This window comes from Nicotiana tabacum, chromosome 20 (genome assembly GCF_000715075.1).
Source record: "Nicotiana tabacum cultivar K326 chromosome 20, ASM71507v2, whole genome shotgun sequence".
Lineage (NCBI taxonomy): Eukaryota > Viridiplantae > Streptophyta > Magnoliopsida > Solanales > Solanaceae > Nicotiana > Nicotiana tabacum.
Window position 1 is genome coordinate 100,716,060 of NC_134099.1, and position 25,457 is coordinate 100,741,516.

At 36.6% G+C, this 25,457-nt stretch overlaps 1 protein-coding gene and 2 non-coding genes across 5 annotated transcripts; 2 read left to right on the plus strand and 1 right to left on the minus strand.

The window, feature by feature from the left end:
* Window positions 1-1,585: 1,585 nt before the first annotated feature.
* LOC107819282 (uncharacterized) lies at window positions 1,586-4,200 on the plus strand. 3 transcript variants are annotated; one of them, XR_012704065.1, is made up of 4 exons: window positions 1,590-2,030; window positions 2,555-2,732; window positions 2,836-3,879; window positions 3,954-4,200. It is a non-coding gene; the product is annotated as an uncharacterized LOC107819282 (transcript). The 3 variants fall into 3 exon arrangements; XR_012704066.1 differs by having other exon boundaries at window positions 1,586-2,181; window positions 2,555-3,879; XR_012704064.1 differs by having other exon boundaries at window positions 2,555-3,879.
* Window positions 4,201-11,559: 7,359 nt separating this feature from the next.
* Window positions 11,560-15,166, plus strand: LOC107800777 (uncharacterized). The gene is made up of 12 exons (XM_075240277.1): window positions 11,560-11,843; window positions 11,968-12,048; window positions 12,158-12,240; window positions 12,528-12,637; window positions 12,984-13,066; window positions 13,186-13,399; window positions 13,494-13,571; window positions 13,724-13,774; window positions 13,867-13,956; window positions 14,168-14,218; window positions 14,933-15,010; window positions 15,110-15,166. Exons 1-12 carry the CDS (start codon window positions 11,635-11,637, stop codon window positions 15,164-15,166), a joined length of 1,185 nt encoding a protein of 394 aa, XP_075096378.1. The 5' UTR covers window positions 11,560-11,634.
* Window positions 15,167-21,306: 6,140 nt separating this feature from the next.
* On the minus strand, window positions 21,307-21,413 carry LOC142175054 (small nucleolar RNA R71). The gene has a single exon (XR_012704244.1). It is a non-coding gene; the product is annotated as a small nucleolar RNA R71 (small nucleolar RNA).
* Between the last annotated feature and the right edge of the window lie 4,044 nt (window positions 21,414-25,457).

Below are 25,457 nucleotides of genomic sequence, written 5' to 3' on the forward strand. Positions count from 1 at the left end.
GAAAGTCATATCAGCATCTCGAGGTTGTGGGATTACGATCGAGCTCCCTCTCTCGAGGATCGTCCGCGACCCTGTAGAGACTCTGAGGGTAAGGAATCTGTCCGCGACCCAGCAAAGGTTACGAAGACGGGGGACTCCCGAGGCAAGCGGCTAGAGTCAATAGGCACTAGTATCATGCCTAGCTGTCCCATCCCCGTGTCCTTTCATTCAATATACTGTGTACTATATGGTATTCCCTCTCCTATATAAGGGGGATCCATGCCACTTTGTAAGGGACTGATGTTACTCCATTTTCTCCACAAGTGCAATAATATCTCTCTCTCTCTCTTTTCTTTCTAAGCTTGTTCGTTCTCACTGGTCCGAGGCCACCTCAATATCCATCGCCTTTTTACTTGTTCTTCATCATATACCTTAATAGTGGCCATAAAGAGCCTTGTTTAATTATATCTTCAACTGTTATCTCACCCCCGACTATCCCCGATAGCTCGAGCTCGACCCTGACGTAGACCCCGAGGTCCCTCATCGACCAGACCTATATTCGGGCAGCAGGCTCTTCGGTTCGATTATTATCTCGTTTTAGCTCGTATTTAATCTCTAAACTCTATATTATTAGCATCAACTGCTCTAACAACTAGCTCGGGAATAGATTACGTATTTTTAGAATCTATTTACAAATCTAATTGTTGTTACCATTTTCACGGTAAACAATATATTAATTATTATATATTTAGTATCGATGAATATATATTCCATATATTTTTAACATATATGCAGTATACTATATATATACATATACTTAATTTTTAAACTTTCCTAGTAAGTCTATATAAGTAATATATTTTGCATCTATACAGTATTTTATATACATGTGCTGCTCAACCAGATCAATTGGTATATTAACTATTATTTATTAGAGCACATACAAAAATGGAATAAGTCGATTAAGTTTTTGGTCTGTAGCAGCTTATTGATATTCCGTATGACCCAAATGTTACATTTTTCTTTTACCTTACAAAAAAGTATGATACATTATGTTGCCTTTTTTGTTTTTTTACTTCCAATGGAATAGAATCATAGATCTAATTTTGTTGGAAAAAATTATCCAAGGTAAAGAAGGAATCTGAAAGAACGAAAACATACCAAAATGGAGTGCCAAGGAAGGATGCTTGGTTCATAATCACCGTTTAACGAAATGGAGGAGTTTTAGGGAGAATTAAATATGATCATAGTCAATTTCCTTATTTATCGGGAAGGTACCACACTTGGAAGATATCTTCTTTATTTATGGTTATATCGTAGAATATGTTATTTATTTAATAGTTGTAGGTTATGAAATATTTTATGATTTCATATGTAATTATAAAAATTTCCCCTTTCTCCTCATATAAGAGATTCCTATACAAGTTCAAATCTCACGTGTGATTTATTTTTTTTTTTGGTTTCAAATCTCCTTGTGATATTGAGATCGCAACTCAATGCCGAAATCCATTTCTAATACAAATCTTCTTAATGCAAAAAATTTATTTAAAAAATATAAGCTAAAATAAATTGGGAAAGTATTGTTTCCTTGAAATATCGGTAGAGTGCATTTAATTTCTGACTTCATTACCCATTAATAATTCCCGTCAATCTCTCTTTTTGTATCATCCCTCTTTCAAATTGACCCATAATATAGTTGCGTTGCGCATCAAAATTGGTTATAGCAGCAACCAGAAGAACAACCGAACAGAACCTAAAATCCCCAAACCTCTCCTTCCGCATCAATGGCTGAAATCGGAGAAACTCCACATACCCAATTAGATACCCAGAAAATAAAATATTTCAGCATTTGGCCCCTAACACAGCGCATCCGTGACGCCGTCGTTCAGCGTCTCATCGAGGCTCACTCTTCCCCTTCCATTTTCTCCAAACATTACGGCACTCTCACAAAAGAAGAGGCGTCAGATATCGCCAGGCGCGTCGAGGAAGAGGCCTTTACCTTTGCTGGATCCTCTGCCTCCTCTGACGATGATGAAATCGAGATCGTTCGGGTTCAACTCAACTCATTACTTTCAACTTGAATCATTGTACATATATGCAAAAAGACGCTATGTTCCAATTATGTGATACCATTTACTTCTTAATCATTTTTAACTTTCCATGTCTATTGGCACCTCTTTGTCGAAAAATTACACTATTTAGGTAGGTCCATTTTTTTATGTATACATTCTATGTATGAAATCCTCTTAGCTTTTTCAATGTATTTACTTCTTTAAATTTTTAACTCCCCTTAGTAAAAATTCTGGCAACGTTACTAAATGAGATGATTTATAGTCACGAAAATATCTATGATTTGCTTTAGACCACAGGTTTGAAAAGCTTTTCTTTTGGCAAAGAGAGTGTAATGTACTACATCTCACATAAACGTGGTATCCTTTGTCCAGACGCACTATATGTATCACGAAATTCACGAAATATCTATAAATATTTAATAATCTATTAATATTGTCTATTTACTTGATATCAAACCTGATTCCCATCTTTGCACCTAAATTGTGATATGTATCTGCTTTAGGTATACTGCAAGGATATTAGCAAGCGTATGTTGGATGCTGTGAAGTCTAGATCCGCTGCTACCACGACCACTGAAGATGACAGTGGACCGTGGGAGCCGCTGTAAGATGCTTCGAAGTCTTCTGCTCGCACGGGGAATTCTCATCCGTTGAAACCAGCCACTGAAAAATGCAATTGAGGTCATTTAGTTTTCGAATAATTGACTCTGCAGTGAGAAAAATTATAGGTTTTAGTTAGTTTAGTTTTACTAAGATCTCATTGTGTTGTTTATGGATTTTGTAGATCGATATATGTTATGTTGGATCAATTGAAACATCTATTTGGGAGCCTTCTGATTCATTGCCTTTCTTCAGTAACATGCATATGTACGAGGGTTCTTGATAGGCAAAATACAAAAGTTACCTCTTAAACTATGAGCGAAATTCCTGGTACATACTCAACCTTTCAAGACTGTGTCAGATACACACTACTTCTGACCAAATATATTACACGTAAAAGGAGCGTGTGAAGAGGTGAAAAATTTGTGTCTGCAGCTTTATGTCACCGGTTTAGATTTAATAAAGTTGATACTATGGTCCAACTTAATTGTTTTTATATTTCTTTTTTCTTTTGTTTTCCCCTCCAATCCCATGACCAACGAACCCCTCATGTTCTCTTCCATCTAACTCCATCGTTTCATTTCACTGAATTACTCCAACAAGAAAAAATCCAGTAATCCTACACTATTAGAAGTCCAAGGAAGTTCTATTAATTTCAATCCGAGGAAATTCTATTAATGTTAGTCCATGGCTTCTTTGTGACATATAATTAACAAATACTTGAACACCCGGTTCAGAGAAATGCTGCAAATGCACTTCCCATTCACGGGTAGGGATGGCAAATGAGGCGGGGCGGTTTTCAGCATTTGCGGGGCGGGGCATGTTACAATGTTTGCGGGGCGGGGCGGGGCCTAATTTCAAGCATCTAGTTCTAATGAAGTTGCTGGTGTTATTGAGGGTGATCGACTGTCTAGTTTCGATAGATTTGTCGCTTCGAGTAGCGCGAATGTGGACCCAAGATCGGAGTTGGAGTCATATTTAGAAGAAGGTGTGCTACCTCGTACGCCATCATTTGACAGTTTAAGCTGGTGGAAGACAAACGGATTAAAATTTCCTACTTTGCAAAAGATAGCTCATGACCTCTTAGCCATTCCTATCTCTACCGTTGCTTCAGAATCGGCCTTTAGCACTAGTGGGAGATTGATTAGCCCGCATCGTAGTAGACTTCATCCTACTACTTTGGAGGCGTTGATGTGTGCTCGCACTTGGTTATGGAACGAGATAAATGGTAAGTAACTTTTTTACGATTTACTATGTTAATAATAGTATTCACTTTCTTATACTATTATACTTTTTTTTTAGGTTCGTGTTCAAGCATTGATAGAGTTTCATGTCCGACGATGCTTGATGAAGAAGAAGATCCAGATGTTTCAGTTGCTTGATAACTGAAGGAAGTCGGAGATGCATTATTTCTGATGAAGAAGAAGATCCCAATGTTTCATTTTTTGCTTTGTTGTAACAGACTAATCAGAGTTCTCATTTAGTATTATTTCTGCTGCGACTGGTTTGTGTATCTACTTTATTAAGATGTTCGTTTTCCATTTGCTAAGTTGGTGTCTGCATTTGTGTTTTTTTTAACTTGGTCACAAAAATAGTTTGTTGATCTAGTTATCTACTTTTTCATTAAACTTAAAAATTAGTGTGATTTTATCTTAGAATTCACTAAGCAGATATGTGGCTTATTTTTATCAATACTAATCCTTCTGAAAAGACTTGAACTGATGAACTCCATTGACCTTCTTGATAAAGATGTGTTATGTGTACATGGACTGAAAACTTCTACGACATCTCTTCAAGCTACTGGTTGTGCCAGAAATTCTTTTTTCTTTGTTTGTTCCTCCTGGTTGCTGCATTATAAAGATAGACAAAATATTCAAAGAACAGCACAACTGAAATATGTATGGCGTTCAACAAAGACATATTTCCATGGTTCAGAAATCCACATAACTAGTCATCACTGTCCATATTACTTTATTTAAGTTTTTCTCAACTAAATATTTATAAAACATACATTAAAAATGACAACAAAAAAAAAGAATTACAGAAGCTGAGTGCAGGGAAGGGGAGCTATTCAATTATTCATGACATACGTTGGTAGCAATAGAAATTGGAATTTTACCTGGTTTATTGCAGAGTTCAAAGAAAATTACCTGGTTTACTAGATCAGATTAAAAAAATTAAAAAATATATATGCGGGGCGGGGCGGTTTTGCGCGGGGCGGTTAAAAACAGAAAATTTTATTTTGCGGGGCGGGTTGGAGTCTTCGCGGGTGTGCGCGGGTGTGCCCCGCAACTGCACCGCCCCGCACCGTTTGCCATCCCTAAATCACGGGTATCTCCGAAAAAGCTAAACATTTAAACTTTCCAATTCATGGTCTTTCATTTGGCATACGAGCAAATAACTGGAAACCCAATTCGAAAAAAATGCTAACAATTAGACTTCTCCATTCATGGCCTCTTAGTAACATATGAACAAACACCCAGTTTAGACAAAAAATGACAAAATAAGCGAGCTTAGAGATGAATTCAATACATCAAAACCCAGAAGATCAATTCGAATTAAAAAGTTTCAGTCAATGAGGGGTCATCACTGGCCTTTGTTTTCCGATGACGAGGTCATTTCCTTTCGATGGTTAATATCGGCGATGTATTGAAGATGGTGATTTGGATGGGACCTTTTTTGCTGTTGATTATGGCTATGGCAGTAGCCATGGAGGTAGTATTGGTGACAGCCATAGAAGAGGAAGATAGGAGGAAGAAACAGTCGGACGGGTTGAGATCTGGAAGAGACGTGTGTGTGGGGCTTTTTATTTTTGGGAGGGGGTTGTTTTCTGTTTTTTTCTTTTAAATATTACAAGTATCTTAAAGTATCTTTTTTGTTTGAGAGGATATGTGTCACAACTTCATTGATGCGTGATAATACACATGTTTTGAAGAACTAGCCAAAAAAAAATGATATGTCTTAGACACAGTCCGAAAAGATTGAATGTGTAATATAATTTTTGTGGTTAGAAAGTGTGACAGTGATTTGACTCATAGTTTAGTGAGTAACTTATGTATTTTCTTGATATTAAGTATAGATTCTGCCTATGCTTTGTTATATCTGACACTAATGTCCATTGATGCGGATGGGATTGACTTGATTTTGTATTTTATTTTTGGGAGTCGGTTAGAAATTGGGGGATGCGTTTTATGTTTGTTTTTTGATTCTTCACTTCTTTTACTATTATTAACTTGTCTATGTGTATATGATCACAAACTCAAATAAAGCAAGGGAATTGAGGTTCTGTATGATCACAAACTCACATTGAGCTTTTTATGTACAGTATTTGTTTGTTTGCTGTTCATTTCATGGGTGGTTCGTGTTTCTGACCATAAATTAAGCACTCTTTGATGCTTTTGTTGTCGCCCGGTGTTGTGCTTCCTATGACAAGTCGGGTCTTATAGAGATGTTTTAGGCTCAACAATAGACTACTTTCTGGTCACTTGCATTGAGGAATCTTGGCTTCTCTGCACGTTCTGCTATTTAAGGGAGTATGTCACAAGGATTTCTTACCTTCAGTATGCTGCAACTTATTACTTGAATTTAAACTAAAAATTTAGGTGCGCACAAGCTGGCCTGGACATCATGGTTATTAGAAAAAAAAAACATGAATCTCCTTCGAATCCAACTCTTTGCGCGATGGAGCAGCAACATTCTATTCAAGTTTCTTATTTCTCTCAATCTAGTAGAGAGGTGGTTGTTTATGATGAATTTGAACTGGGAACGTGTCTAGTATATTCAAGCAACGAGGTAGGGTCTCAGTAAGGTCCCAATACTTGGTTGGTCTATTGTGTAACTTAAACAATTTCGACTGCTGATAGAATACAACCTCAGATTGTATGTGGAATGAATGTGCAAGTAACATGACAAAATTGGGTAGTTGGAAGCCTTTGCATTGAATGTTTTTGCATGGATATACTTTCCCTTTTAGAGTTTGAACCCAATTTTAAGTCTTGATGGGCACACAGAATTACTTAATACATATGCCGGTGGGGAGTAGTAGATATCCAGTGGAATAATTGAGTTGCGCAGTCTAGATACCACCCTCAAGGCCTCAACCACAAAAAGGAAAGGACATGGACGATGAAATATATCCTTAAACTGGGAAGAATCTGAATGTGTAAATAAACAAATGCCATCTTAGGGATGTTTGTAGGGAGTTGGAACTTGACTTAACTTACATAGATGGTTAACAGTAGATCTACTGTTTTTTAATTCCTTCTGTAAACCAAGACTCCAAGAGCCTAATGACTAGTTTTATTCACGGTTACTTATTTGCTATGGTAATCAAACATAAGTTTGAACTTCAAGGGTGTGTTTGATATTTTCCGGAAAATCTTTTCCAATTTACCTATGTTTGGTTGGCTTAAATATTTTGAAAAATATTTTTCTTATGAACTTATTTTCCTCCAATTGGAGGAAAATATTTTCCTTATCAAGAGAAGGTAAAACATTTTCCAAAACTCCTTCTCAACCTTTCCCACCTTCACCAACCCACCCCACCCCCTATCTTCAAAAAAGGCTTATTTTTTTTTCAAATTTCAGTTTTTCCGTTACCACCCACCCTACTACCCCCTCCACCCCACCCACACCCCTCCACGCAAAAAAATTATTTTTTTACCTAATTTTTTTTTTTTTGCAATTTCAAATTCTGTTTTTTCGTTTTTTTGTACCACCCACCCCAACCCCCCTTCCCTGCACAAAAAAAAATTACTTTTTTTGTAATTTAAATTTCTGTTTTTTTTTCGTTTTACTGTCAACCTCCCCCCCCCCCCCCCCCGTCCGAAAAAAATAATTTTTAAATATATTTTTCAGTTTTAATTTTTTTATTTATTGGTTTAAAGGTCCAAAATTTTACAAGTTCCAAAATTATGAGTTCGGAGGTTTATGTGTTTGGAAGTTTACGGGTTTAGAAATTATAAAGTTTATGGGTTCGAAATTCCGCGGTTTCGAAAGTTTAGCGGTTCGAAAGTTTATGAAATTTGTGGGTTCGGAAGGTTGTTGATTTGAAAGTTTATGCCTTTATGTTTATTATGTCTAAATTATTTATGAATACTCTTGAGAAGTCATTTTCCTTAATTTACGTACCAAACACCGGAAAATGAATAAGATTACTACTTGTTTTTCAAGAAAATATTTTCTTAAATTATTTTTAAGAATTTACCTAAATTCTTAAAAACTGCCCCTCCACCTCACCCCAAACCCCTCCACGCAAAAAAATTATTTTTTTACCTAAATTTTTTTTTTGCAATTTCAAATTTTCGTTTTTTTGTTTTTCTGTACCACCCACCACCCATCCCAACTCCCCCCCACTCCCTGCACAAAATTTACTTTTTTTTGTAATTTAAATTTCTGTATTTTTTTCGTTTTACTGTCAAACCCCCCGCCCCCTCCCCCTCCGGAAAAAAATAATTTTTAAATATATTTTTCAGTTTTAATTTTTTTATTTATCGGTTTAAAGGTTCAAAATTTTACAAGTTCCAAAATTATGAGTTCGGAGGTTTATGTGTTTGGAAGTTTACGGGTTTGGAAATTATAAAGTTTACGAGTTCGAAATTCCACGATTTCGAAAGTTTAGCGGTTCGAAAGTTTATGAAATTTGTGGGTTCGGAAGGTTGTTGGTTTGAAAGTTTATGGCTTCATGTTTATTATATCTAAATTATTTATGAATACTCTTGAGAAGTCATTTTCCTTAATTTGCATACCAAACACCGGAAAATGAATAATATTACTACTTGTTTTCCAAGAAAATATTTTCTTGAAAAATATTTTCCACAAAAAATATTTTCCGTTATACCAAACACACCCCAAGTGATCATAAATTAATATGCCGTCATAGTACAATAGTAAATTTATCCTAAAGAAAGTTAAATATTTCATAAACCATTAATCTAGCTTAACAACTTTACTTCAAATACTAACGTTACACCGTAAAACATGGCCTAAATTTGTCCATGGCTAATCTTGGAGCAAAACATTCTAGCTTGGAGCCAAAGAATAAAAGTATTTTCTTTTATTCTTTTTTTCTTTATTTGGGGACCAAGAACTTTTGCCTTATAATTTGGGTCATCTTACTTCATTCGAATCATCCCACATTTTAAATAGAAACTCTTTTGAGTTTTCTTGTAAAAAAGAGTTTTGTTATATTTGTGAACCACTTCTTTGTGAGTGAATAGCGAGATTATTCTCTTGGGATATATCTTGGGATACTTAGAGTTTCATCTCTAATTTTTTACTTTCTTTTGTGTACCGGTTATTATAGTAAAATTGCTCCTCTCCGCTTGTGTGGACGTAGGTCATCTTGACCGAACCGCGTTGAATTGGCGCCTTCTTTATATGCTTTAATTACCGTTATTATCAACTTGCATTGTCTTTGTTATTATCATTATAATGTTGTTTGGCTAAATTCCGCACTACTCGGGGTCCCGATCCTAACAAATTGGTACAATAGCCAGATCTAACCGGCTTAGATTCAGTAGCCAATATGACTTTAACAAAAACTTATGTTGAGAAATTTGATCGAAGTGCAAACTTCGGACGTTGGAATTAAAGATAGAAGCTATCCTAGTTTAGGATGGTTTAGACTTGGCATTGCAAGGAAACGAGAAGAAGCATGATAAAATGACGGACGAGGAGTTTGCCGTCATATATCTTAAATCTCTCAAATGAGATTTTACTTTTACGTGAAGTTTCTATAGAAACCACAACCAAAGGCATGTGGGAAAAATTAAAAATCTTGTATATGAAGAGGACGGTGGAAAATAGACTTCACCTGAAGCAGAAGCTTTATACAATTCGTATGGGTGAAGGTATCTCTATTCCCTCTCATCTTGATACCTTTGATTCCATTCTTATAGATTTGAGCAATATAGACGCTGAAATTAAAGATGAGGATTAAGTCGTTTTACTGCTTTGTTCTCTACCTCTATCTTTTAAGCATATAAGAGATACTATGTTTTATGCTAACGATAATCTATCTTATAAGGATATTAAAACTATCTTAAAATCAAAAGAACAGATAGATAGTGATATTACTGGGGAAGCTAGTGGAACTCAAGCGGAAGTTGGCTTGTTTGTTAGGGGTAAATCTGACTCAACATCCAGATACATTAATTTAGAGTGTCGCTATTGTCATAAGAAAGGTCACATTATCTTTGAATGCTATGAGCTGAAAAATAAAGAAAAGCATAAGGAAAGGAAAAATGAGCACAAAGATACTTACACCGCCGTAGCTAGTGTAGCAACTGATGAGATTGAGGGAACTATACTTTTAGCAACTAAAACTAGTTTCAGATAAGACAATGAGTGGATTTTAGATTCCGATTGTTCGTATCATATGTGTCCCAGCAGGGACTTATTTTCTACATATGATTCAATTGAAGATGGAGTTGTGCAATTGGGTAACAATTCTACTTGTAACGTTATTGGCAAAGGTACAATTCAGATCAGAATGCACGATGGTGTGGTGAGAATTCTCACCGATGTTAGATATGTTCCTGAGTTGAAGAAAAATCTCATCGCTTTGGGCACTTTAGAATCTCTTGGGTGCAAATTCACTGGTGAAGGTGGAGTTCAAAAAAAATTTCAAGGTGCTCTTCTGATCATGAAAGCACACAGATCTGGTTCATTGTATACTTTATTGGGATCTACTGTTATAGGCACTACTACAGTTTCGGTATCAGACAACTTGTCTGAGTTTGACGGCATAAATTTTGACATAAGCTCATTGAGGCTTTTCGGAGGTGGAGTAAAATAACTATATCATCCAATTTAGGCCAAGGTGGAGATTTGTAAGACATGGCCTAAATTTGTCTATGGCTAATCTTGGAGCCAAAGTATTCAAACTTGGAGCCAAACATTCTAGTGGAACCAAAGAATAAAAGTACTTTCTCTTATTCTTTTTTTCTTTACTTGAGGACCAATAATTTTGCTTTATAAATTTGGGTCATCTTACTTCATTTTAATCATCCCACATTTTGAATAGAAACTCCTTTTGAGTTTTCTTGTAATAGAGAGTTTTGTTACATTCCATAGAATTAGTGTTGGGAAATACTTTGAGTGAATCTCTTCTTTGTGGGTGATTGTTGCGAGGTTATTCTTTTGGGATATATTTTGGAATAATTAGAGTTTCATATCTAATTTTGTACTCTCTTTTGTGTACCGGTTGTTATAGTAAAATTGTTTCTCTCCGCTTGTGTGGACGTAGGTCATCTTGACCGAACCACATTGACGCCTTCTTTATATGCTTTAATTATCGTTATTATCAACTTGCATTGTCTTTGTTATAATCATTATAACATTATTTGGCTAAATTCTACACTACCCGTGTTCCCGATCCTAACGAATCTTTACACCAGCACTATTAAGCACATTTGAGTCTCATTGCAATAAAGTTGTGAAACTCTTTATTCTGTAGATATTCCGACGAGTGATGGGGGAAGTGCACAAATAGCCCATATTTAACGAATAGTTAAAATTTATACTCATATTTTTTAAGTTTGGCCGTATCTGAATCAACTTCTGACTCGAAAGTTTCAAACTCAGACTCAGAGCTCTATTAAAACGTAACTTTAAACCTCACGTTTTTTGTACGCAGCCGAACTTCAAAGTAGATGGTCTGAAGTTAATTTCACTTCGCTTCTTTTTCCTTTTACAACTCCACTTTTTCCTTTTTCCTTTTTCCTACTGTATAAAAGTAGATAAAATTACTCCTTTTGAATTACTGTTTAAAACGGTTGTTTAGTCTTAAACCTAATAGCGTCCAGACAAATCCTTTCTCAATTTGAAAACGGAATGACCAGTACAATTTATGGAAATTCCAACATAAAAATTATAAAGGAAGCTTAATATCGTTCCCTTTTTCTTTTTCTTGTCGCATGCAAATTTCTTTCATTATAAATAGAAAGACAACCAAATTCACAAATACTTGGGACAATTAATCATGCAAGAAAAACATCAACAGCAATCAAAGGCACATACCATAGTACGTAACAAGAGAAGTTCAGTGAAGAATTCAACAACAATGACAGATTCAGATTGTACAGAGTTTGAGAGAACCAAACCCAGAAAGAGGCGTCAAAAGCTCATTAAGCGTCCAATTTCAAGATCAAAAACTGTTTGTGATTATTTAGAAGAACTATATAAAAAGAAGTAAGTTCTTACACTTTTCTTTTTCTTCAATTTCCCGAGTTAAACTTTTAAAATTTTAAATTAGAATGATTTATAACTGCTATTATATATATGCCTTGTTTTTTTTTTTTTTGGCTAATTGTAGGGGATCCATAAGAGAAGACGCACTAGGCAAATTGATCATTGAATTCAAGAAAGCGGTGCGATATGAATTTGCTCAGAATATGTACGTAACATATTTAGTTTTGCTGAATTTATTTTGTAATTTGATTGGAAGATAACAATATTTAGGTGAGAAATATACTGATTAAATCATTGGTGTATGTTTTATTCAGTTGTGTTACTTTAACACACCGATGCGAAAATTCGTTGAAGCGAGGTTCTGCTTTGGAAATTGATCTTGCACTACAACTTATAGGTTTGTACATATTTCCATTAAATTACACTAGGGATATTGAATTATATTATTTCTCTATAGTTGGAGGCAAGATTTTAACTTTATGGTTCTGGATTTTAGAAAGACAACTTCAAGTGCTAATAACTTGGTTCTAAATTTACTATAAGTGTATATATTTAATGAATTTATTAACATAAATACCATATTTAACCAAACTTATTAGATTCAACCGGTCTGGGCTTCTAACTCTGCTCCTGTCTATAGCTTGATAATACTATAGTTATACTCATTAATTGATTGGGATGCAGGACTGTTAGCAATAACACTTGGGGCTGGAGATCATGCACATGAGATATATGAATATTCACTAGAGTTTCTTCCTCAAGTTCTCAAATCCAAGTCATCTCATTCTGCAAAGGTAAACTTTTGTGTTTGATATTTTTTAAATATATGATATGAAATAGTTTTATGTTTATCTGGATTTTTGACAAATTTCATGAAATTAAAATAAAATTACCTGGCATTAGAATGTTTTGCTATTGTCACCCTTATTGGTGCCAAAAATACTGATGAAACAGAAAGATCCATGGAGATTATATGGAAAATTATGAATGAAGATACAAAACCCAATGTAAGTCCTTCGGCCGAACATTAGCTTTGTTCTAAACCTTGTATTTATCTAAAGAAATTCATTGAATAATTTTAACAAAACTTAACCAGACTAGAATTCTGAACCTATAATCTTAATTTTTGCTATATTGTAGGTTGTTGCTGCAGCAATATCCGCCTGGTCTCTCCTCCTTTCAGAAATAAATGGATGGTGTGTTAATCACAAGAAGTGGAAAGGGTATATTGTGTACAAATTATTGTTTGTAAACCTTTTATTTTTAGTTGTACGACTTTTGATTTATTTGAATTAATTTTTCCAAAGATATTTTCAATTTAAATCTCTTGAAATTGGTGCAGGTTGTTCTCGTATTTGCTGAAACAACTAGAGGAAGATTATGATCAAAATGTCAACTGTGCCTGCGTAGAAGCACTTGGTGTAATTTTTGAAAATGGCAGCCTTGAGAAATTTTCCGATGATGCAGAAAATTATGCAAACTTAAAAGACATGAAAGAAGATATATTGATAAGAGCTTCAAGTGTTACCAAAGAAAATGCTTTAAAACTTCTTGAGGTATTTTAATTTCCTACTTAATTATGTCAATAATTAATTAACAGTTACAAAGTTTTCTTGTTTTGTTAACTAATAATTTTCAATTTCATTACAGGATAATAGTGATAAGAAAATCACCCTCACAATATGTGAAACTGAATTGACCTTAAGCACTTTTTCACTCGTGAAGCAGGTAATCTTTTTCCATATTTTTTTTATCTGAATTGGGCCGAATAAATGTAAATTCGCTTCAAAAAATCTCATATTGCAAGTAAAACGTTTCTTCGATTGTTATGCTTTTATCAAGTTTTATTAATAAGTCTTTCAAATGAACTTCTGTGACAGATTAATTATATAAAAAGATATCTAGGCGATGGCTTTATAAATCACATGAAGGTTAGTAAGTTTCATCCTTTTAAGTTTTTCATGTATTTTGAATATTAATTACGTTAATATTGAATCTCATAATTATTTGATTGGAAATACAGGATAACGAGCACCTCCATAATATTTTTCAATTTTGGCCAGAAACAACTTCTAGAGACGACGAAGATTTGTATGAACCCGAATTTGAAAGGGTGAGCTTTCTAAAGTTCTCGATTAATTTTTTTTTATATAGAGAGAGTTTATCCATAGTGTTAATTTTCATTTTCCTTGAATTAATTTTCTATTTTCGGTATTCTTTTTGTATGTTCATTTTTTATTTCTCTTTCCTTCTTCACAAATTAATTATTTTCCCTCAACTTCTTAAGTACTGATAATGTCTTGATCTATATACGTATATTTAAGGTGGCTCTTCGAGTTTTTGCACCTCACATTAGAAGGGAAGCTTGCACAAAGGTACGTTGTCACAGAATTAAATTCTCTTATATTCATGAATTATTATATGTTAATTACTAATGCCTATAATAGAAATTTACCCATTAATGCATAGAACTTATATACCTATTTCATATAGTGATCTTGATTTGAATCCTTGTCGATCGTCTGATTTTTCTGCAAACGTATGGTATTTGGCTGTAAATGACGCATATTCTAAAACTTATTTATTTTTATTTTTCATGGTTAAGTTATATAATTTACTTTGTTTCATTCCAGTGTTGTTCTATGCGGTTGTATTTCCTCTATATAAAAAACTGTACGACTAACTAATAAAGCTTTGACCATTATTAGTTGTATGTCATTTTCCGTACACTTTTGCTCCCTTTAATTTACCATACTAATACAATTTTGTATTATAATTTGACCATTATTATTGCTTTATTCTTATTAATTATTATTATATACTGCTACTATTATTAATCAGCACACACTCTTCATGCGAACTAATTAGATGAGCGTTATAGTTTCATAATATGATTTAGGTATTGTTTTTGAGCTTTTTATGATTGTTGAACCGTCACTAAATCACCCAAACTTATGTAGTTTACTAATACTGTGAGTTTTCCACACAATAGATATTGGTATGATTCTCTTCCCTTGTAATAGAAATATCAATACATTTAATAAAACTCTCATGACTAAGCTCAATATCCTTTTTTGTTATTATTATAGAGGATTTCCATGTCGCCTAGTTCTTTCTTGAGCAAGGCAAATACTCAATTGAGGAACACATACAGGATGCTTGCCGAGGTATTTATGCTTCTTTTGGGATTTTTATTTTGTAAATTATGATTGTGATATACCCTTTTGATTGCTCATATTGCTCTCTCTGTGTTTTTTCATGAGCAGAAGACTAAGGCTGGAGAGTATGGAGTTGATCAAGAGTTTGAATATGATGAATACTAGTTGTGTTAGGAGATACTATAAACCTTGCATTTGTTATAGTATTCTTTATGGAACAATTATTTACTCCTTTATTCAACTCAATAAGGTTTTGTTTTAAATAGATCTTGTATTTGTTTATGTGCCCTTTGCTTATATAATAGACTATTTAGTGTATAGAGTTTAACATATACATGGAAGATCAAATCACCTGTTCTTATAAGTCATAAAGTTTATGTTCACAAACTAATGAAAGAATTGGACAAACCATCGGAAAGGCTGTAACACAAGATTAAATATAATTTATCTTGATTATAGGAATGATTTAATTCCGACTTCTTGTGCTAATACATTTTGAATATATTGAACGAATCAAGTAGAGATAAGTATTTTATGCTGACATAATGAAATAATTCTCTGGTCCATTCAATGTACTTATACTCTTAATCTTGATATAGGTATTATTAGTTGTGTTTTTTTTATTGTTTTGATTTATTAAAAGGCGAAATTCTTTCATAGGTCAATAAGCTTGGTAAACTGGAGAATACTGATATACATTACCGAAATAGTAATTAGTTTATAGAATCCATGTCTCGGTTTTTAGATTGATGATACTCTTTTATGAAAACTTATAAGTTTTTATGTGTAAGCCAGCCGGTGGATTTTGTATCCGAACATGAAATAAGTTAAGCAAAAGTCCAGAGGAAGTAATCAATAAATTTAATTGTCGATAATTTATTTTGATGGATTAGTATATGAATCTTAACACTAGGAGTTAAATAAGGTTTTATGAAAGAATTTTAAAATTGAACTAAGGAGTGCAGTTACAAATTTTAGTGGAATAATTCGTAATTTATTATGGTAGATATTAATTTCGAAATTCGAAATTAATTCCATATAGGGAGCTAGCTAGCTTTGTTAATTAAATTTTGTGGTGCATATTGTGCCTAAATAATAGGAAATAAATGAAACCTTTTCTAGCTAAACAAGTTTTGGCAAAGGGTTTTTACCCTAAAAACATGTCTATATATACATGGGTTTTTCCTCCATAGAACTGGCCGAAAATTTGGTGCCTTTTCCTTGAAATTTCGTCCACACGAACTGTTGAACGATGTTTTGGAGGTCATGATCATGCTACTTTGGAACTGGAGACCAATGAGATAGAATTACTTTGTTTACGTTTCAAGAGGTAACTCGTGTAAACTCTGTATATATTAATTGTTTAATTTACATATGAATTCAATACAGAAATTATTTCCGCTTCGTTGTATAATCCAACAAGTTGTATATTACTTAGAAATTCTAAAAAATGAATTGACTGTCTCTCGCTTTACTTTAGTTGTAAAAACACTTAATTTCTTGCTATATTGGATGAAACTGACTCCTTCATGTCTCTTATTTTCACGTTCTTCATGGTGACGGAGTCACAGTAGTTGTTACTTTGACATTGTGCTTTCTTTTCCTTGAATTTTCTCTTATGTTATTATTGAAGTCACGTGATTCACGTGACCTTTGTATTTGAGTCGGTTAGTTGAGACAGTTAGAAGCTACAGTGTATAAATACACACTGTTGTACATTGAAGAATAAAAAATGTTAATGAGATTTCATTTCTTCAGCTTTGATTCTCTCTTCTTAGCTTCTAGATTCTTCTAACATGGTACCAGAGTAGCGATTAGGGCTCTGAATCTGCTTCTCTTCTTCTCCTTCAACCAGCTAGTCCGCCATGGGAGATACCTCAACACCTCAAATTGACCATCGTCATCCGCTCTATCTTCAACCAACCGATACGCCTGGAGCAGTTCTAATAGATATCAAGCTAACAGGTCCTGAAAATTGCGGATTGTGAAGTAGATCGATGCGTTTGGATTTATTGGGAAAGAACAAGCTAGGTTTTGTAGAAGGAACATGTGTGAAGAGTTTATACAAAGGAGAATTAGCAGATCTGTGGGAACAATGTAATGCTATGGTTCTCTCGTAGATTGGGAGATGTGTGTCGCAGCAGCTATTGTCGAGCATCGTCTACGCATCAAATGCAACGAAGGTCTAGGCTGAGTTCAAGGAAAGGTTTGGAAAATCTAATTTGACTAGATTCTATCACCTTTAGACTCAGATCGGAACCCGAACTCAAGGTACTGATTCTGTTACCAAATACTTTACTAAAATAAAGGATTCTTGGGATGAACAAGACACTTTAATACCAGGTAAAAGATGTAATTGTAAGGAATCAGAACCATTTTTTGAAATGATTTATCAACAGCGTCTGGTACAATTTCTAGTAGGATTAAATGAGACTTATGCTCATGTTCGCAGTCAAATTTTGTTAAAAACTCCTGTGCTGTCAATAAATGAGGCATATGCCTTAGTGATTCAAGAAGAAAGCCAAAGGGCTCTTGGTGTAATGGATATGAATAAGGAGCCATTGACCATGTTAGTTGGCAGGGGACAAATGATGAAAGGCAAAAGGTTTGATGTAGTATGTGAACATTGTGGGTATAAAGGGTATCAAAAGGAGAATTGCTACAGAATTGTGGGATATCCACCTGATTTCAAAAGCAAAAGAAAGTCAATGCATGAGAAGGGTTCTGGTGGCTTCAAAACTTATGCAAGTAATATAGCAGTCGAAGGAAATAATTCTGCTGAAGGACACAGCTCTACTGAAGACCAGTCTCAAGGCCATTATTTTACAGAGGAGAAGTATAAACAACTTGTAGACTTGCTAAACAAATCTTCAACTGCTGATTGTAAGGTCAACATGGCAGGTATTGTTTCCATGCTATCAAGTGATTGTCTTTTTGAATAGATCATTGACTCAGGGGCCTCTGATCATATCACATCCTGCAAGGAGAAACTAATTGATATCAATAAGCTAGGAAGTCAGATAGGTAGAAAGGTACAAGTTCCAACTGGAAACAAATCACAAATAACAGATATATGAAGTGCAATAATCCTAGAGGGACAGAGGATAAGAGATGTTCTATATGTTCTAGACTTCAAGTTCAATCTACTTTTAGTGTCAAAACTGACCAAGGACCTTGTTTGCACTGTTAAATTTTTTCATGACTTCTGTCTTTTACAGGGTCTTTACAGTGGCAAGGTGATGGGATTGGTAGAGAAACAGATGGTTTTTATATCCTTAGAGAAGCAATAAAACCAATAGCAAAACAACAGTGATAAAAGGAAACTATAATACAAAATTATGGCATTCAAGGTTAGGAAACCCCTCAATGAAGACAATGCAACACATTTCCATCTTGAAAGGTTTGACAGATGAACATGCTCAACAGGAGTGTCCAATATTTCTAATGGCAAAGCAACACAAGACAACATTCCAGATAGCACAAGTAAAACAGATGGTAGCTTTGAACTTGTACATCTAGATGTTTGGGGTCCTTATAAGCAGCCTACATATGATAGAAAATATTATTTTGTCTCAATTGTTGATGATTATAGTAGATATACATGGGTATGTTTGATTTAGTCTAAATGTGAAGTGATAGTTGTGTTGACTAAATTCTTTTCAATGATAAAGAACCAGTTTGGTATGAATATTAAAGTACTGAGATCTGACAATGGTACATAATTTTTCAATTCTAAATGGAGTGCTTGATTTTTCTGATCTTGAAATAATCCATCAAAGTAGTTGCCCATGTACTCCACAACAAAATGGTATTGTGGAAAAGAAACATAGACATATCTTGGAGGTTGCAAGAGCCTTAAAAATTCAGAGTTTAGTTCCAATTAGATTCTGGGGAGAATGTATTAGAACTGCAGTTTACCTAATTAATAAGCTACCAATTGTAGTCCTCAAAGGCAAGTCACCTTATGAAGTGCTTCATGGCAGAGCACCAAAACTGGAACATTTGAGGGTGTTTGTGCTATGGCAGTGTTTTACCAAAGGTAAATAAATTTGTTGCAAGAGCTAAAAGTATAGTGTTTATGGGTTATTCAGAAACACAAAAAGGGTACATGTTATATGACCTGGAGTCTAAAACTTTCTTGATAAGCAGAGGTGTTTTTTTCAAGGAAACTGTTTTTCCTTTCAAGGAAAGGAACCATGGAGACAATGAAGATGGTGATCCATTCCTGCTGGATTCAATTCCTACACCAGAAACAAGGCCTCATATTACCAGCTCAGATGATGACCAAGATATTGTGTCTGACACTTCTTCAGAGGGAGCAAGATAATAGGTGAATTGGACTATAATTAGGCCCTAAAGAAACACCTTCTTGTATAGTTTTTATGGTAAAAAGTGATAACAAAATGCTCTGATTAGTGCTTTTCATGCTTTGCAGGCTATATATAATAAAAGAAGTCTATGGAGTACTTTTGGGATCAATTACGGAGAAAAAGAAGCCAATCTTACAATATCCGCTAAGTGCACCACGCGAAGGCAGCAAAACCAGAACTGGCGATGGACTGCCGCGGTCCTGGCATAACCGCGGTCGGACCGTGGCAGAAGGCTATTGCGGATTCTGAGAGGCTAGTTGGCCGCGGTCCTGGCGTGACCGCGGTAGGACCGCGATAAGAAGCGGAAAATTGAGGGACTGAAGTGCAAAACACGGAATTTTTATCCCAAAACCCCATATTAAACAATAAAACTCGTCCAAGGGAGGCATGTAATTTTTTAGAAAGTACTTTGGCAAGAAGAATAAGTGTGAGAGATCACCCAAAACATCATATTTTCTTCTTCTCTTTATTTTTCTTGCAATTTTGATCATGAATATTTTCATAGTTTATTTACCCATTGTCATGAGTAGCTAAATCCTTTGTCTAGGGTTTTGATGGAACCTATTGAAGGATGAACTTCTTGATTATGTTAATATAGTTTGCCAGTTTAATCTCTCTTTGTTTAACTACGTGTTTGTTGTAGTTAATTGACAGGATCCTCAATTAGTTGTGCCTATTTAGTATGCATAACTCGGGAGAGAGTGCATATTTAGGTAATTGTTGAACAACATCACTCCCAAAGTATAAGAGGGATCTATAACTGCGGGTTTAAAGGCGGAATTAGGGATAACGAAGTCTTGGGTGCAATCTAAAGTGAACTATAAGAAACAAAGCCAGCTAGCGTATCTCGGGAGAGTGCGCCTAGTAAATTATCGGGATTACTCGGGAGAGATTCACGGTAAAAAGAGTGTTCATGGTTGATAGAGATGTATTGGTAAATCTATATGAAACATAAACATAAGGGATTCCATCAATAGGGGAAATCACTACCTTAGAACTTTCTCATTATTGTTCACAACTTAAGCATATTTAGTTTACAACTGTTTATTGACTTTCAATCTTAGTTATTAAATATACCATCAACTGTTATTCACAATGTTTGGGGAAGTTGATTCTAAAGAATTTAGTAAGTCCAACGAAAGTAATTGATAGGTTAATTCTTTGTGGATTCGACTCTGGGCATAAATACTCAGGTTATATTTGCAACGTCCGCATTGTCCTTTTATAAGGCATAGTTGGGCGAGATCAAATTTTGGCGCCGTTGCCGGGGAATTAACGGTGTTATCAATTACAATTGAAAGAAGTACAAAAATTCTTATTGTAATCATTCTTTCTCTATACCCAATTTTTACATTGAAATTTTAACGTTTGTTGACTTGGTTGCACAGGTGCATGCCTAGAAACTCATCGAGATCTGGTGAAGTATTTGAAGCATTATCAGATCCCGAGAAAGTTTTCAAGGCCTTGAATCGGGCTAATCGGAAAAACAAATAACAACCAACAACTACACAAGTCGAAATAGTCGTGGGGGATCACGAGGAAAACCCAGCGGTACCAATAGTGCCAGAGGCTGCTCTCTATGACTGGGCACAACCCACAGCTGGAAATCTGTCCACAATCATTGTAGTTCCGCAGATACAGGCTGAGTCATTCCAAATTACGAATAACATGTTGCACTTGTTGCAGAACAAGGGACTATTTTCGGGGTCGCAAGTCGAAGATCCTCAGCAGCACTTGAAGAACTTCCTCTCTATCTGCAAAACCCAAAGGCAGCCCAACGTAACTCCTGAAGCAATCAAGCTGTTATTGTTTCCATTCTCAGTGACAAGAGCTGCCCAGACTTGGCTAAACTCACTTCCCATAAATTCTATAACAACTTGGGATGAGTTAGTCAGGCAATTCCATAACAAGTTCCACCCACCCAATAAGACTGCTCAACAAATTGATGAAATTTTGAGTTTTAAATAGAGACCAATGGAGAAACTGCATGAAACATGGGAGCGTTTTAAAGGGATGCTGGTTATATGCCCGCACCATGGTATTCCATATCTGATGTTGGGGAAGCGGTTTTACATGGGATTGTCAGATAGCGTGAAGAACATTGTTGATGCTTCAGCTGGTGGAGCATTTTTGAGCAAAACATGGAGAGAAGGCCAGAGTCTGCTCGACAAGATGGCACAAAATTTGGGATGGACAACCAGGAATGCACCTATCACTCCAGTGGTTCACTCAGTGCCCTTAGATCCATCCAACTTTATGGCTGAAAATATGACCACCTTATTGACACAGATGAGTATACTCACCAAAAAGGTGGAAGAGTCAGGGCAAAAGCAGCAGGTACACATCGTAGATACTACTAATGGGGTCTTGTGCGCATCTTGCATTAGTCAGCCAATCGGTAACCAATGGAATGCAGAACATGATCATCACCACTACCCTGAAGACATGAATTACGTGTCTAATTATGGAGTCCAGAGACAGGGTGGTCAGAATTGGGGCCAACAAAATCAGCAATACAATCCAGTCCATCCACAGTTCAACAATGGAAACATGGGAGGTATGAGACCCCCTAACAATATGGCACCTTACCCAAGGCCACAAGGATATAATAATCAGAATCAGCAGCAGGGGTATCACCCTCCTCAGCAGCAACATGGTGGAAGGCAGAAAGATGGGTTTGCTAGACTTTAGGCAATGATGCAGCAGGTTATTGGGTCTAATGCAAAGATTAATGAGAGAGTGGATGCACATGATGCAGCAATCAAGAATATTGAAGTGCAGGTGGGCCAAATTCCTATGTCTCTGAACAATCGTCCTCATGGGACACTACCTGCAAACACCCAGATAAATCCAAAATATCAAGGCCCAAAGCAGCTGATGGCGGTAAGTCTACGTAATGGCAGAGACCTGGATGTAGAGCAAGAGAGGGCTCGAGAAACTAGAAAAGCTGAGACACTTATTCCAGTACCTATTGAGCTGGATGAGTCAACGAAACTGATGGAGGTGCCAGTCCAGCCTGCCCAGGAAGAAAATAGCATCCAGAATGCGACCGAGAAAGAAGCTGAGACAGTCCAGGAACCAGTAGTTGATGTAGCAGCTGATAAGGATCAATCCTAGTTGATTGGGAAGAAGAGACCTCCTGCACCTTTCCCTCAAAGGCTGGCTAAGTACCAAAAGGAGGAACAATACAAGAAGTTCTTCGAAATGCTGAAACAAATCCAGGTAAACATACCATTGATTGAAGCTTTGAAGGAGATGCCTGGGTATGCAAAAATAATGAAGGACTTGATGTCCCGAAAGTTTGATTTCCAAGACTTGGCCACAGTTACTCTTACTCAGACATGTAGTGCAGTGGTGACTAGACCAATTGCAGAAAAGCTGTCTGACCCAGGGAGCTTTACAATTCCATGCACTATTGGTAATTTTGCTTTTGCTAAAGCACTGTGTGATCTAGGGGCCAACATCAATCTTATGCCCCTGGCGATTTATAAGAGGCTGGGCATTGGAAGAGCTAGACCCACCTCTATGTTGTTGCAGCTGGCTGACAGGACAGTGAAACGACCCTCTGGTATACTGGATGATGTGCTAGTTCAGGTAGGGAAATTTGTGTTCCCTGTAGATTTTGTGATCTTAGACTGCAGAGTGGATGAAGAGATTCCCATAATTTTGGGAAGACCATTCTTGGCCACAGGAGAGCTCTCATTGATTGTGAAATCGGGGAGCTCAAGATGAGATTGAACGATGAGGAGATAACATTCAATGTGCAGAAATCTATGAGGCAACCAAGTGAATTCGCCAATTGTTCTCTTATTGATGCCGTGGATGTAATCGTAGAGACTGATGATGAGGTGCTAACCATTGAGGACCCCCTTGTTGCATGTTTGATGAATTTGGATGAGGTGAATGGAGAGGAACTGGCGGAATGGGTGTTGGCATTAGAGGGTAGAGGGTTCTGGGATAGAACTCTAGAATTTGAGCCCTTGCACTTGGAAAATCGAGAGACTCCTCCAGCCAAGCCATCTATCGAAGAACCACCAAAGCTGGAGTTAAAGCCATTGCCCAACCATCTCAGGTATGAATTCCTTGGACCTAACTCCACATTACCTGTTATTATCTCATCTAGTTTGTTAGATGTGCAGGCGCAACAACTCTTGCAGGTACTTAAGGAGTGCAAGACTGCCATTGGGTGGACCATGGCAGACATAAAGGGGATCAGCCCCGCCTACTGTATGCACAAAATTCTACTGGAAAAGGGACACAAACCTTCCAGGGAACACCAAAGAAGGCTGAACCCCAACATGAAGGAAGTGGTGAAGAAGGAAGTAATAAAGTGGTTAGACGCGAGAATTATCTGCCCAATCTCTGACAGCAGCTGGGTTAGCCCAGTTCAATGTGTACCTAAAAAGGGTGGTATGACGGTAGTTAAGAATGATAACAATGAATTGATCTCTACAAGAACAGCCACGGGCTGGAGAATTTGCATGGATTATAGAAAGCTAAATCTAGCCACCCGGAAAGACCACTTCCCACTTCCCTTCATTGATCAGATGTTAGACAGACTGCCAGGGAGGTCACACTTCTGTTTTCTGGACGGGTATTCAAGATACAACCAGATTTCCATTGCACCGGAGGACAGAGAGAAAACCTCTTTCACTTGCCCTTATGGCATTTATGCCTTTCGGAGGATGCCCTTTGGCCTATGCAACGCACCCGCCACATTCCAACGGTGCATGATGGCTATATTCACTGACATGGTAGAGGACATAATGGAGGTGTTCATGGATGACTTCTCAGTGGTGGGGAATTCATTTGATGAGTGCCTAATAAATCTGACACGTGTGCTGAAATGGTGTATCGAGACTAACCTGGTTCTGAACTGGGAGAAGTGCCACTTCATGGTACAAGAAGGCATAGTCTTGGGGCACCGGGTGTCAAGCAAAGGAATTGAGGTGGATCGTGCTAAAGTGGATGTAATAGCAAAGCTACCTCCTCCAACTTCAGTCAAAGCAATCAGAAGCTTCCTTGGGCATGCCGGTTTCTACCGGAGATTCATAAAAGACTTCTCAAAAATTACCAACCCTCTCTGTAAGTTGTTAGAAAAAGATCACCCTTTCTTGTTTTCTGATGATTGCAGGGTAGCATTCGAGGAGCTGAAAAAGAGACTGGTCACAACACCTATCATTGTTGCCCCCAACTGGGAGCAACCATTCGAACTCATGTGTGATGCCAGTGACTACGCAGTGGGGGCAGTGCTGGGATAGCGGAAGGACAAGCTGATGCATCTAATCTACTATGCGAGTAGAACGCTGAGTGGAGCCCAGCTGAACTATACTATGACTGAGAAGGAGATGTTGGCTGTGGTGTTTGCCTTCGACAAGTTCAGATCATATCTGATTGGTTCTAAGGTAATTGTATACACTGATCATGCAGCTCTCAGGTACTTGATTGAGAAGAAGGAGTATAAGCTGCGCTTGATTCGTTGGGTGTTACTGCTGCAAGAATTCGACCTTGAAATTCGTGACCGTAAGGGCACAGAGAATCAAGTCGCTGATCATCTATCACGACTTGAGGGAGCTGAAAATGCAGTTGAGGCTGAAGATATTCTGGAAACCTTTCCAGAGAAGCATCTGCTCGCTACTAATCTTGAGAAAGCGCCATGGTATGCAGATTTTGTAAATTACCTGGCCTGCGGTATAGTTCCCTATGACCTTTCATCTATACAAAAGAAAAAGTTTTATCATGACTGCCGCATGTATTATTGGGATGAGCCTTACCTGTTTAGAATTTGTGGTGACAATATGATCCATAGGTGTGTCCCCGAGATAGAACAATCTTCTATTTTGCAGGCTTGTCACGCATCGGCTTATGGACATTTTGGAGGGGTCAGGACAGCTGCGAAAGTGCTTGAGGCTGGATTCTATTGGCCAACAGTGTTTAAAGATGCGCACCAATGGGTGAAGGGCTGCAATGAATGTCAACGGACCGGGACCATTTCCCGTCGCCATGAGATGCCCATGAACCCAATTCAAGAGGTGGAAGTGTTTGATGTCTGGGGGATTGACTTCATGTGTCCCTTCGTTAGCTCC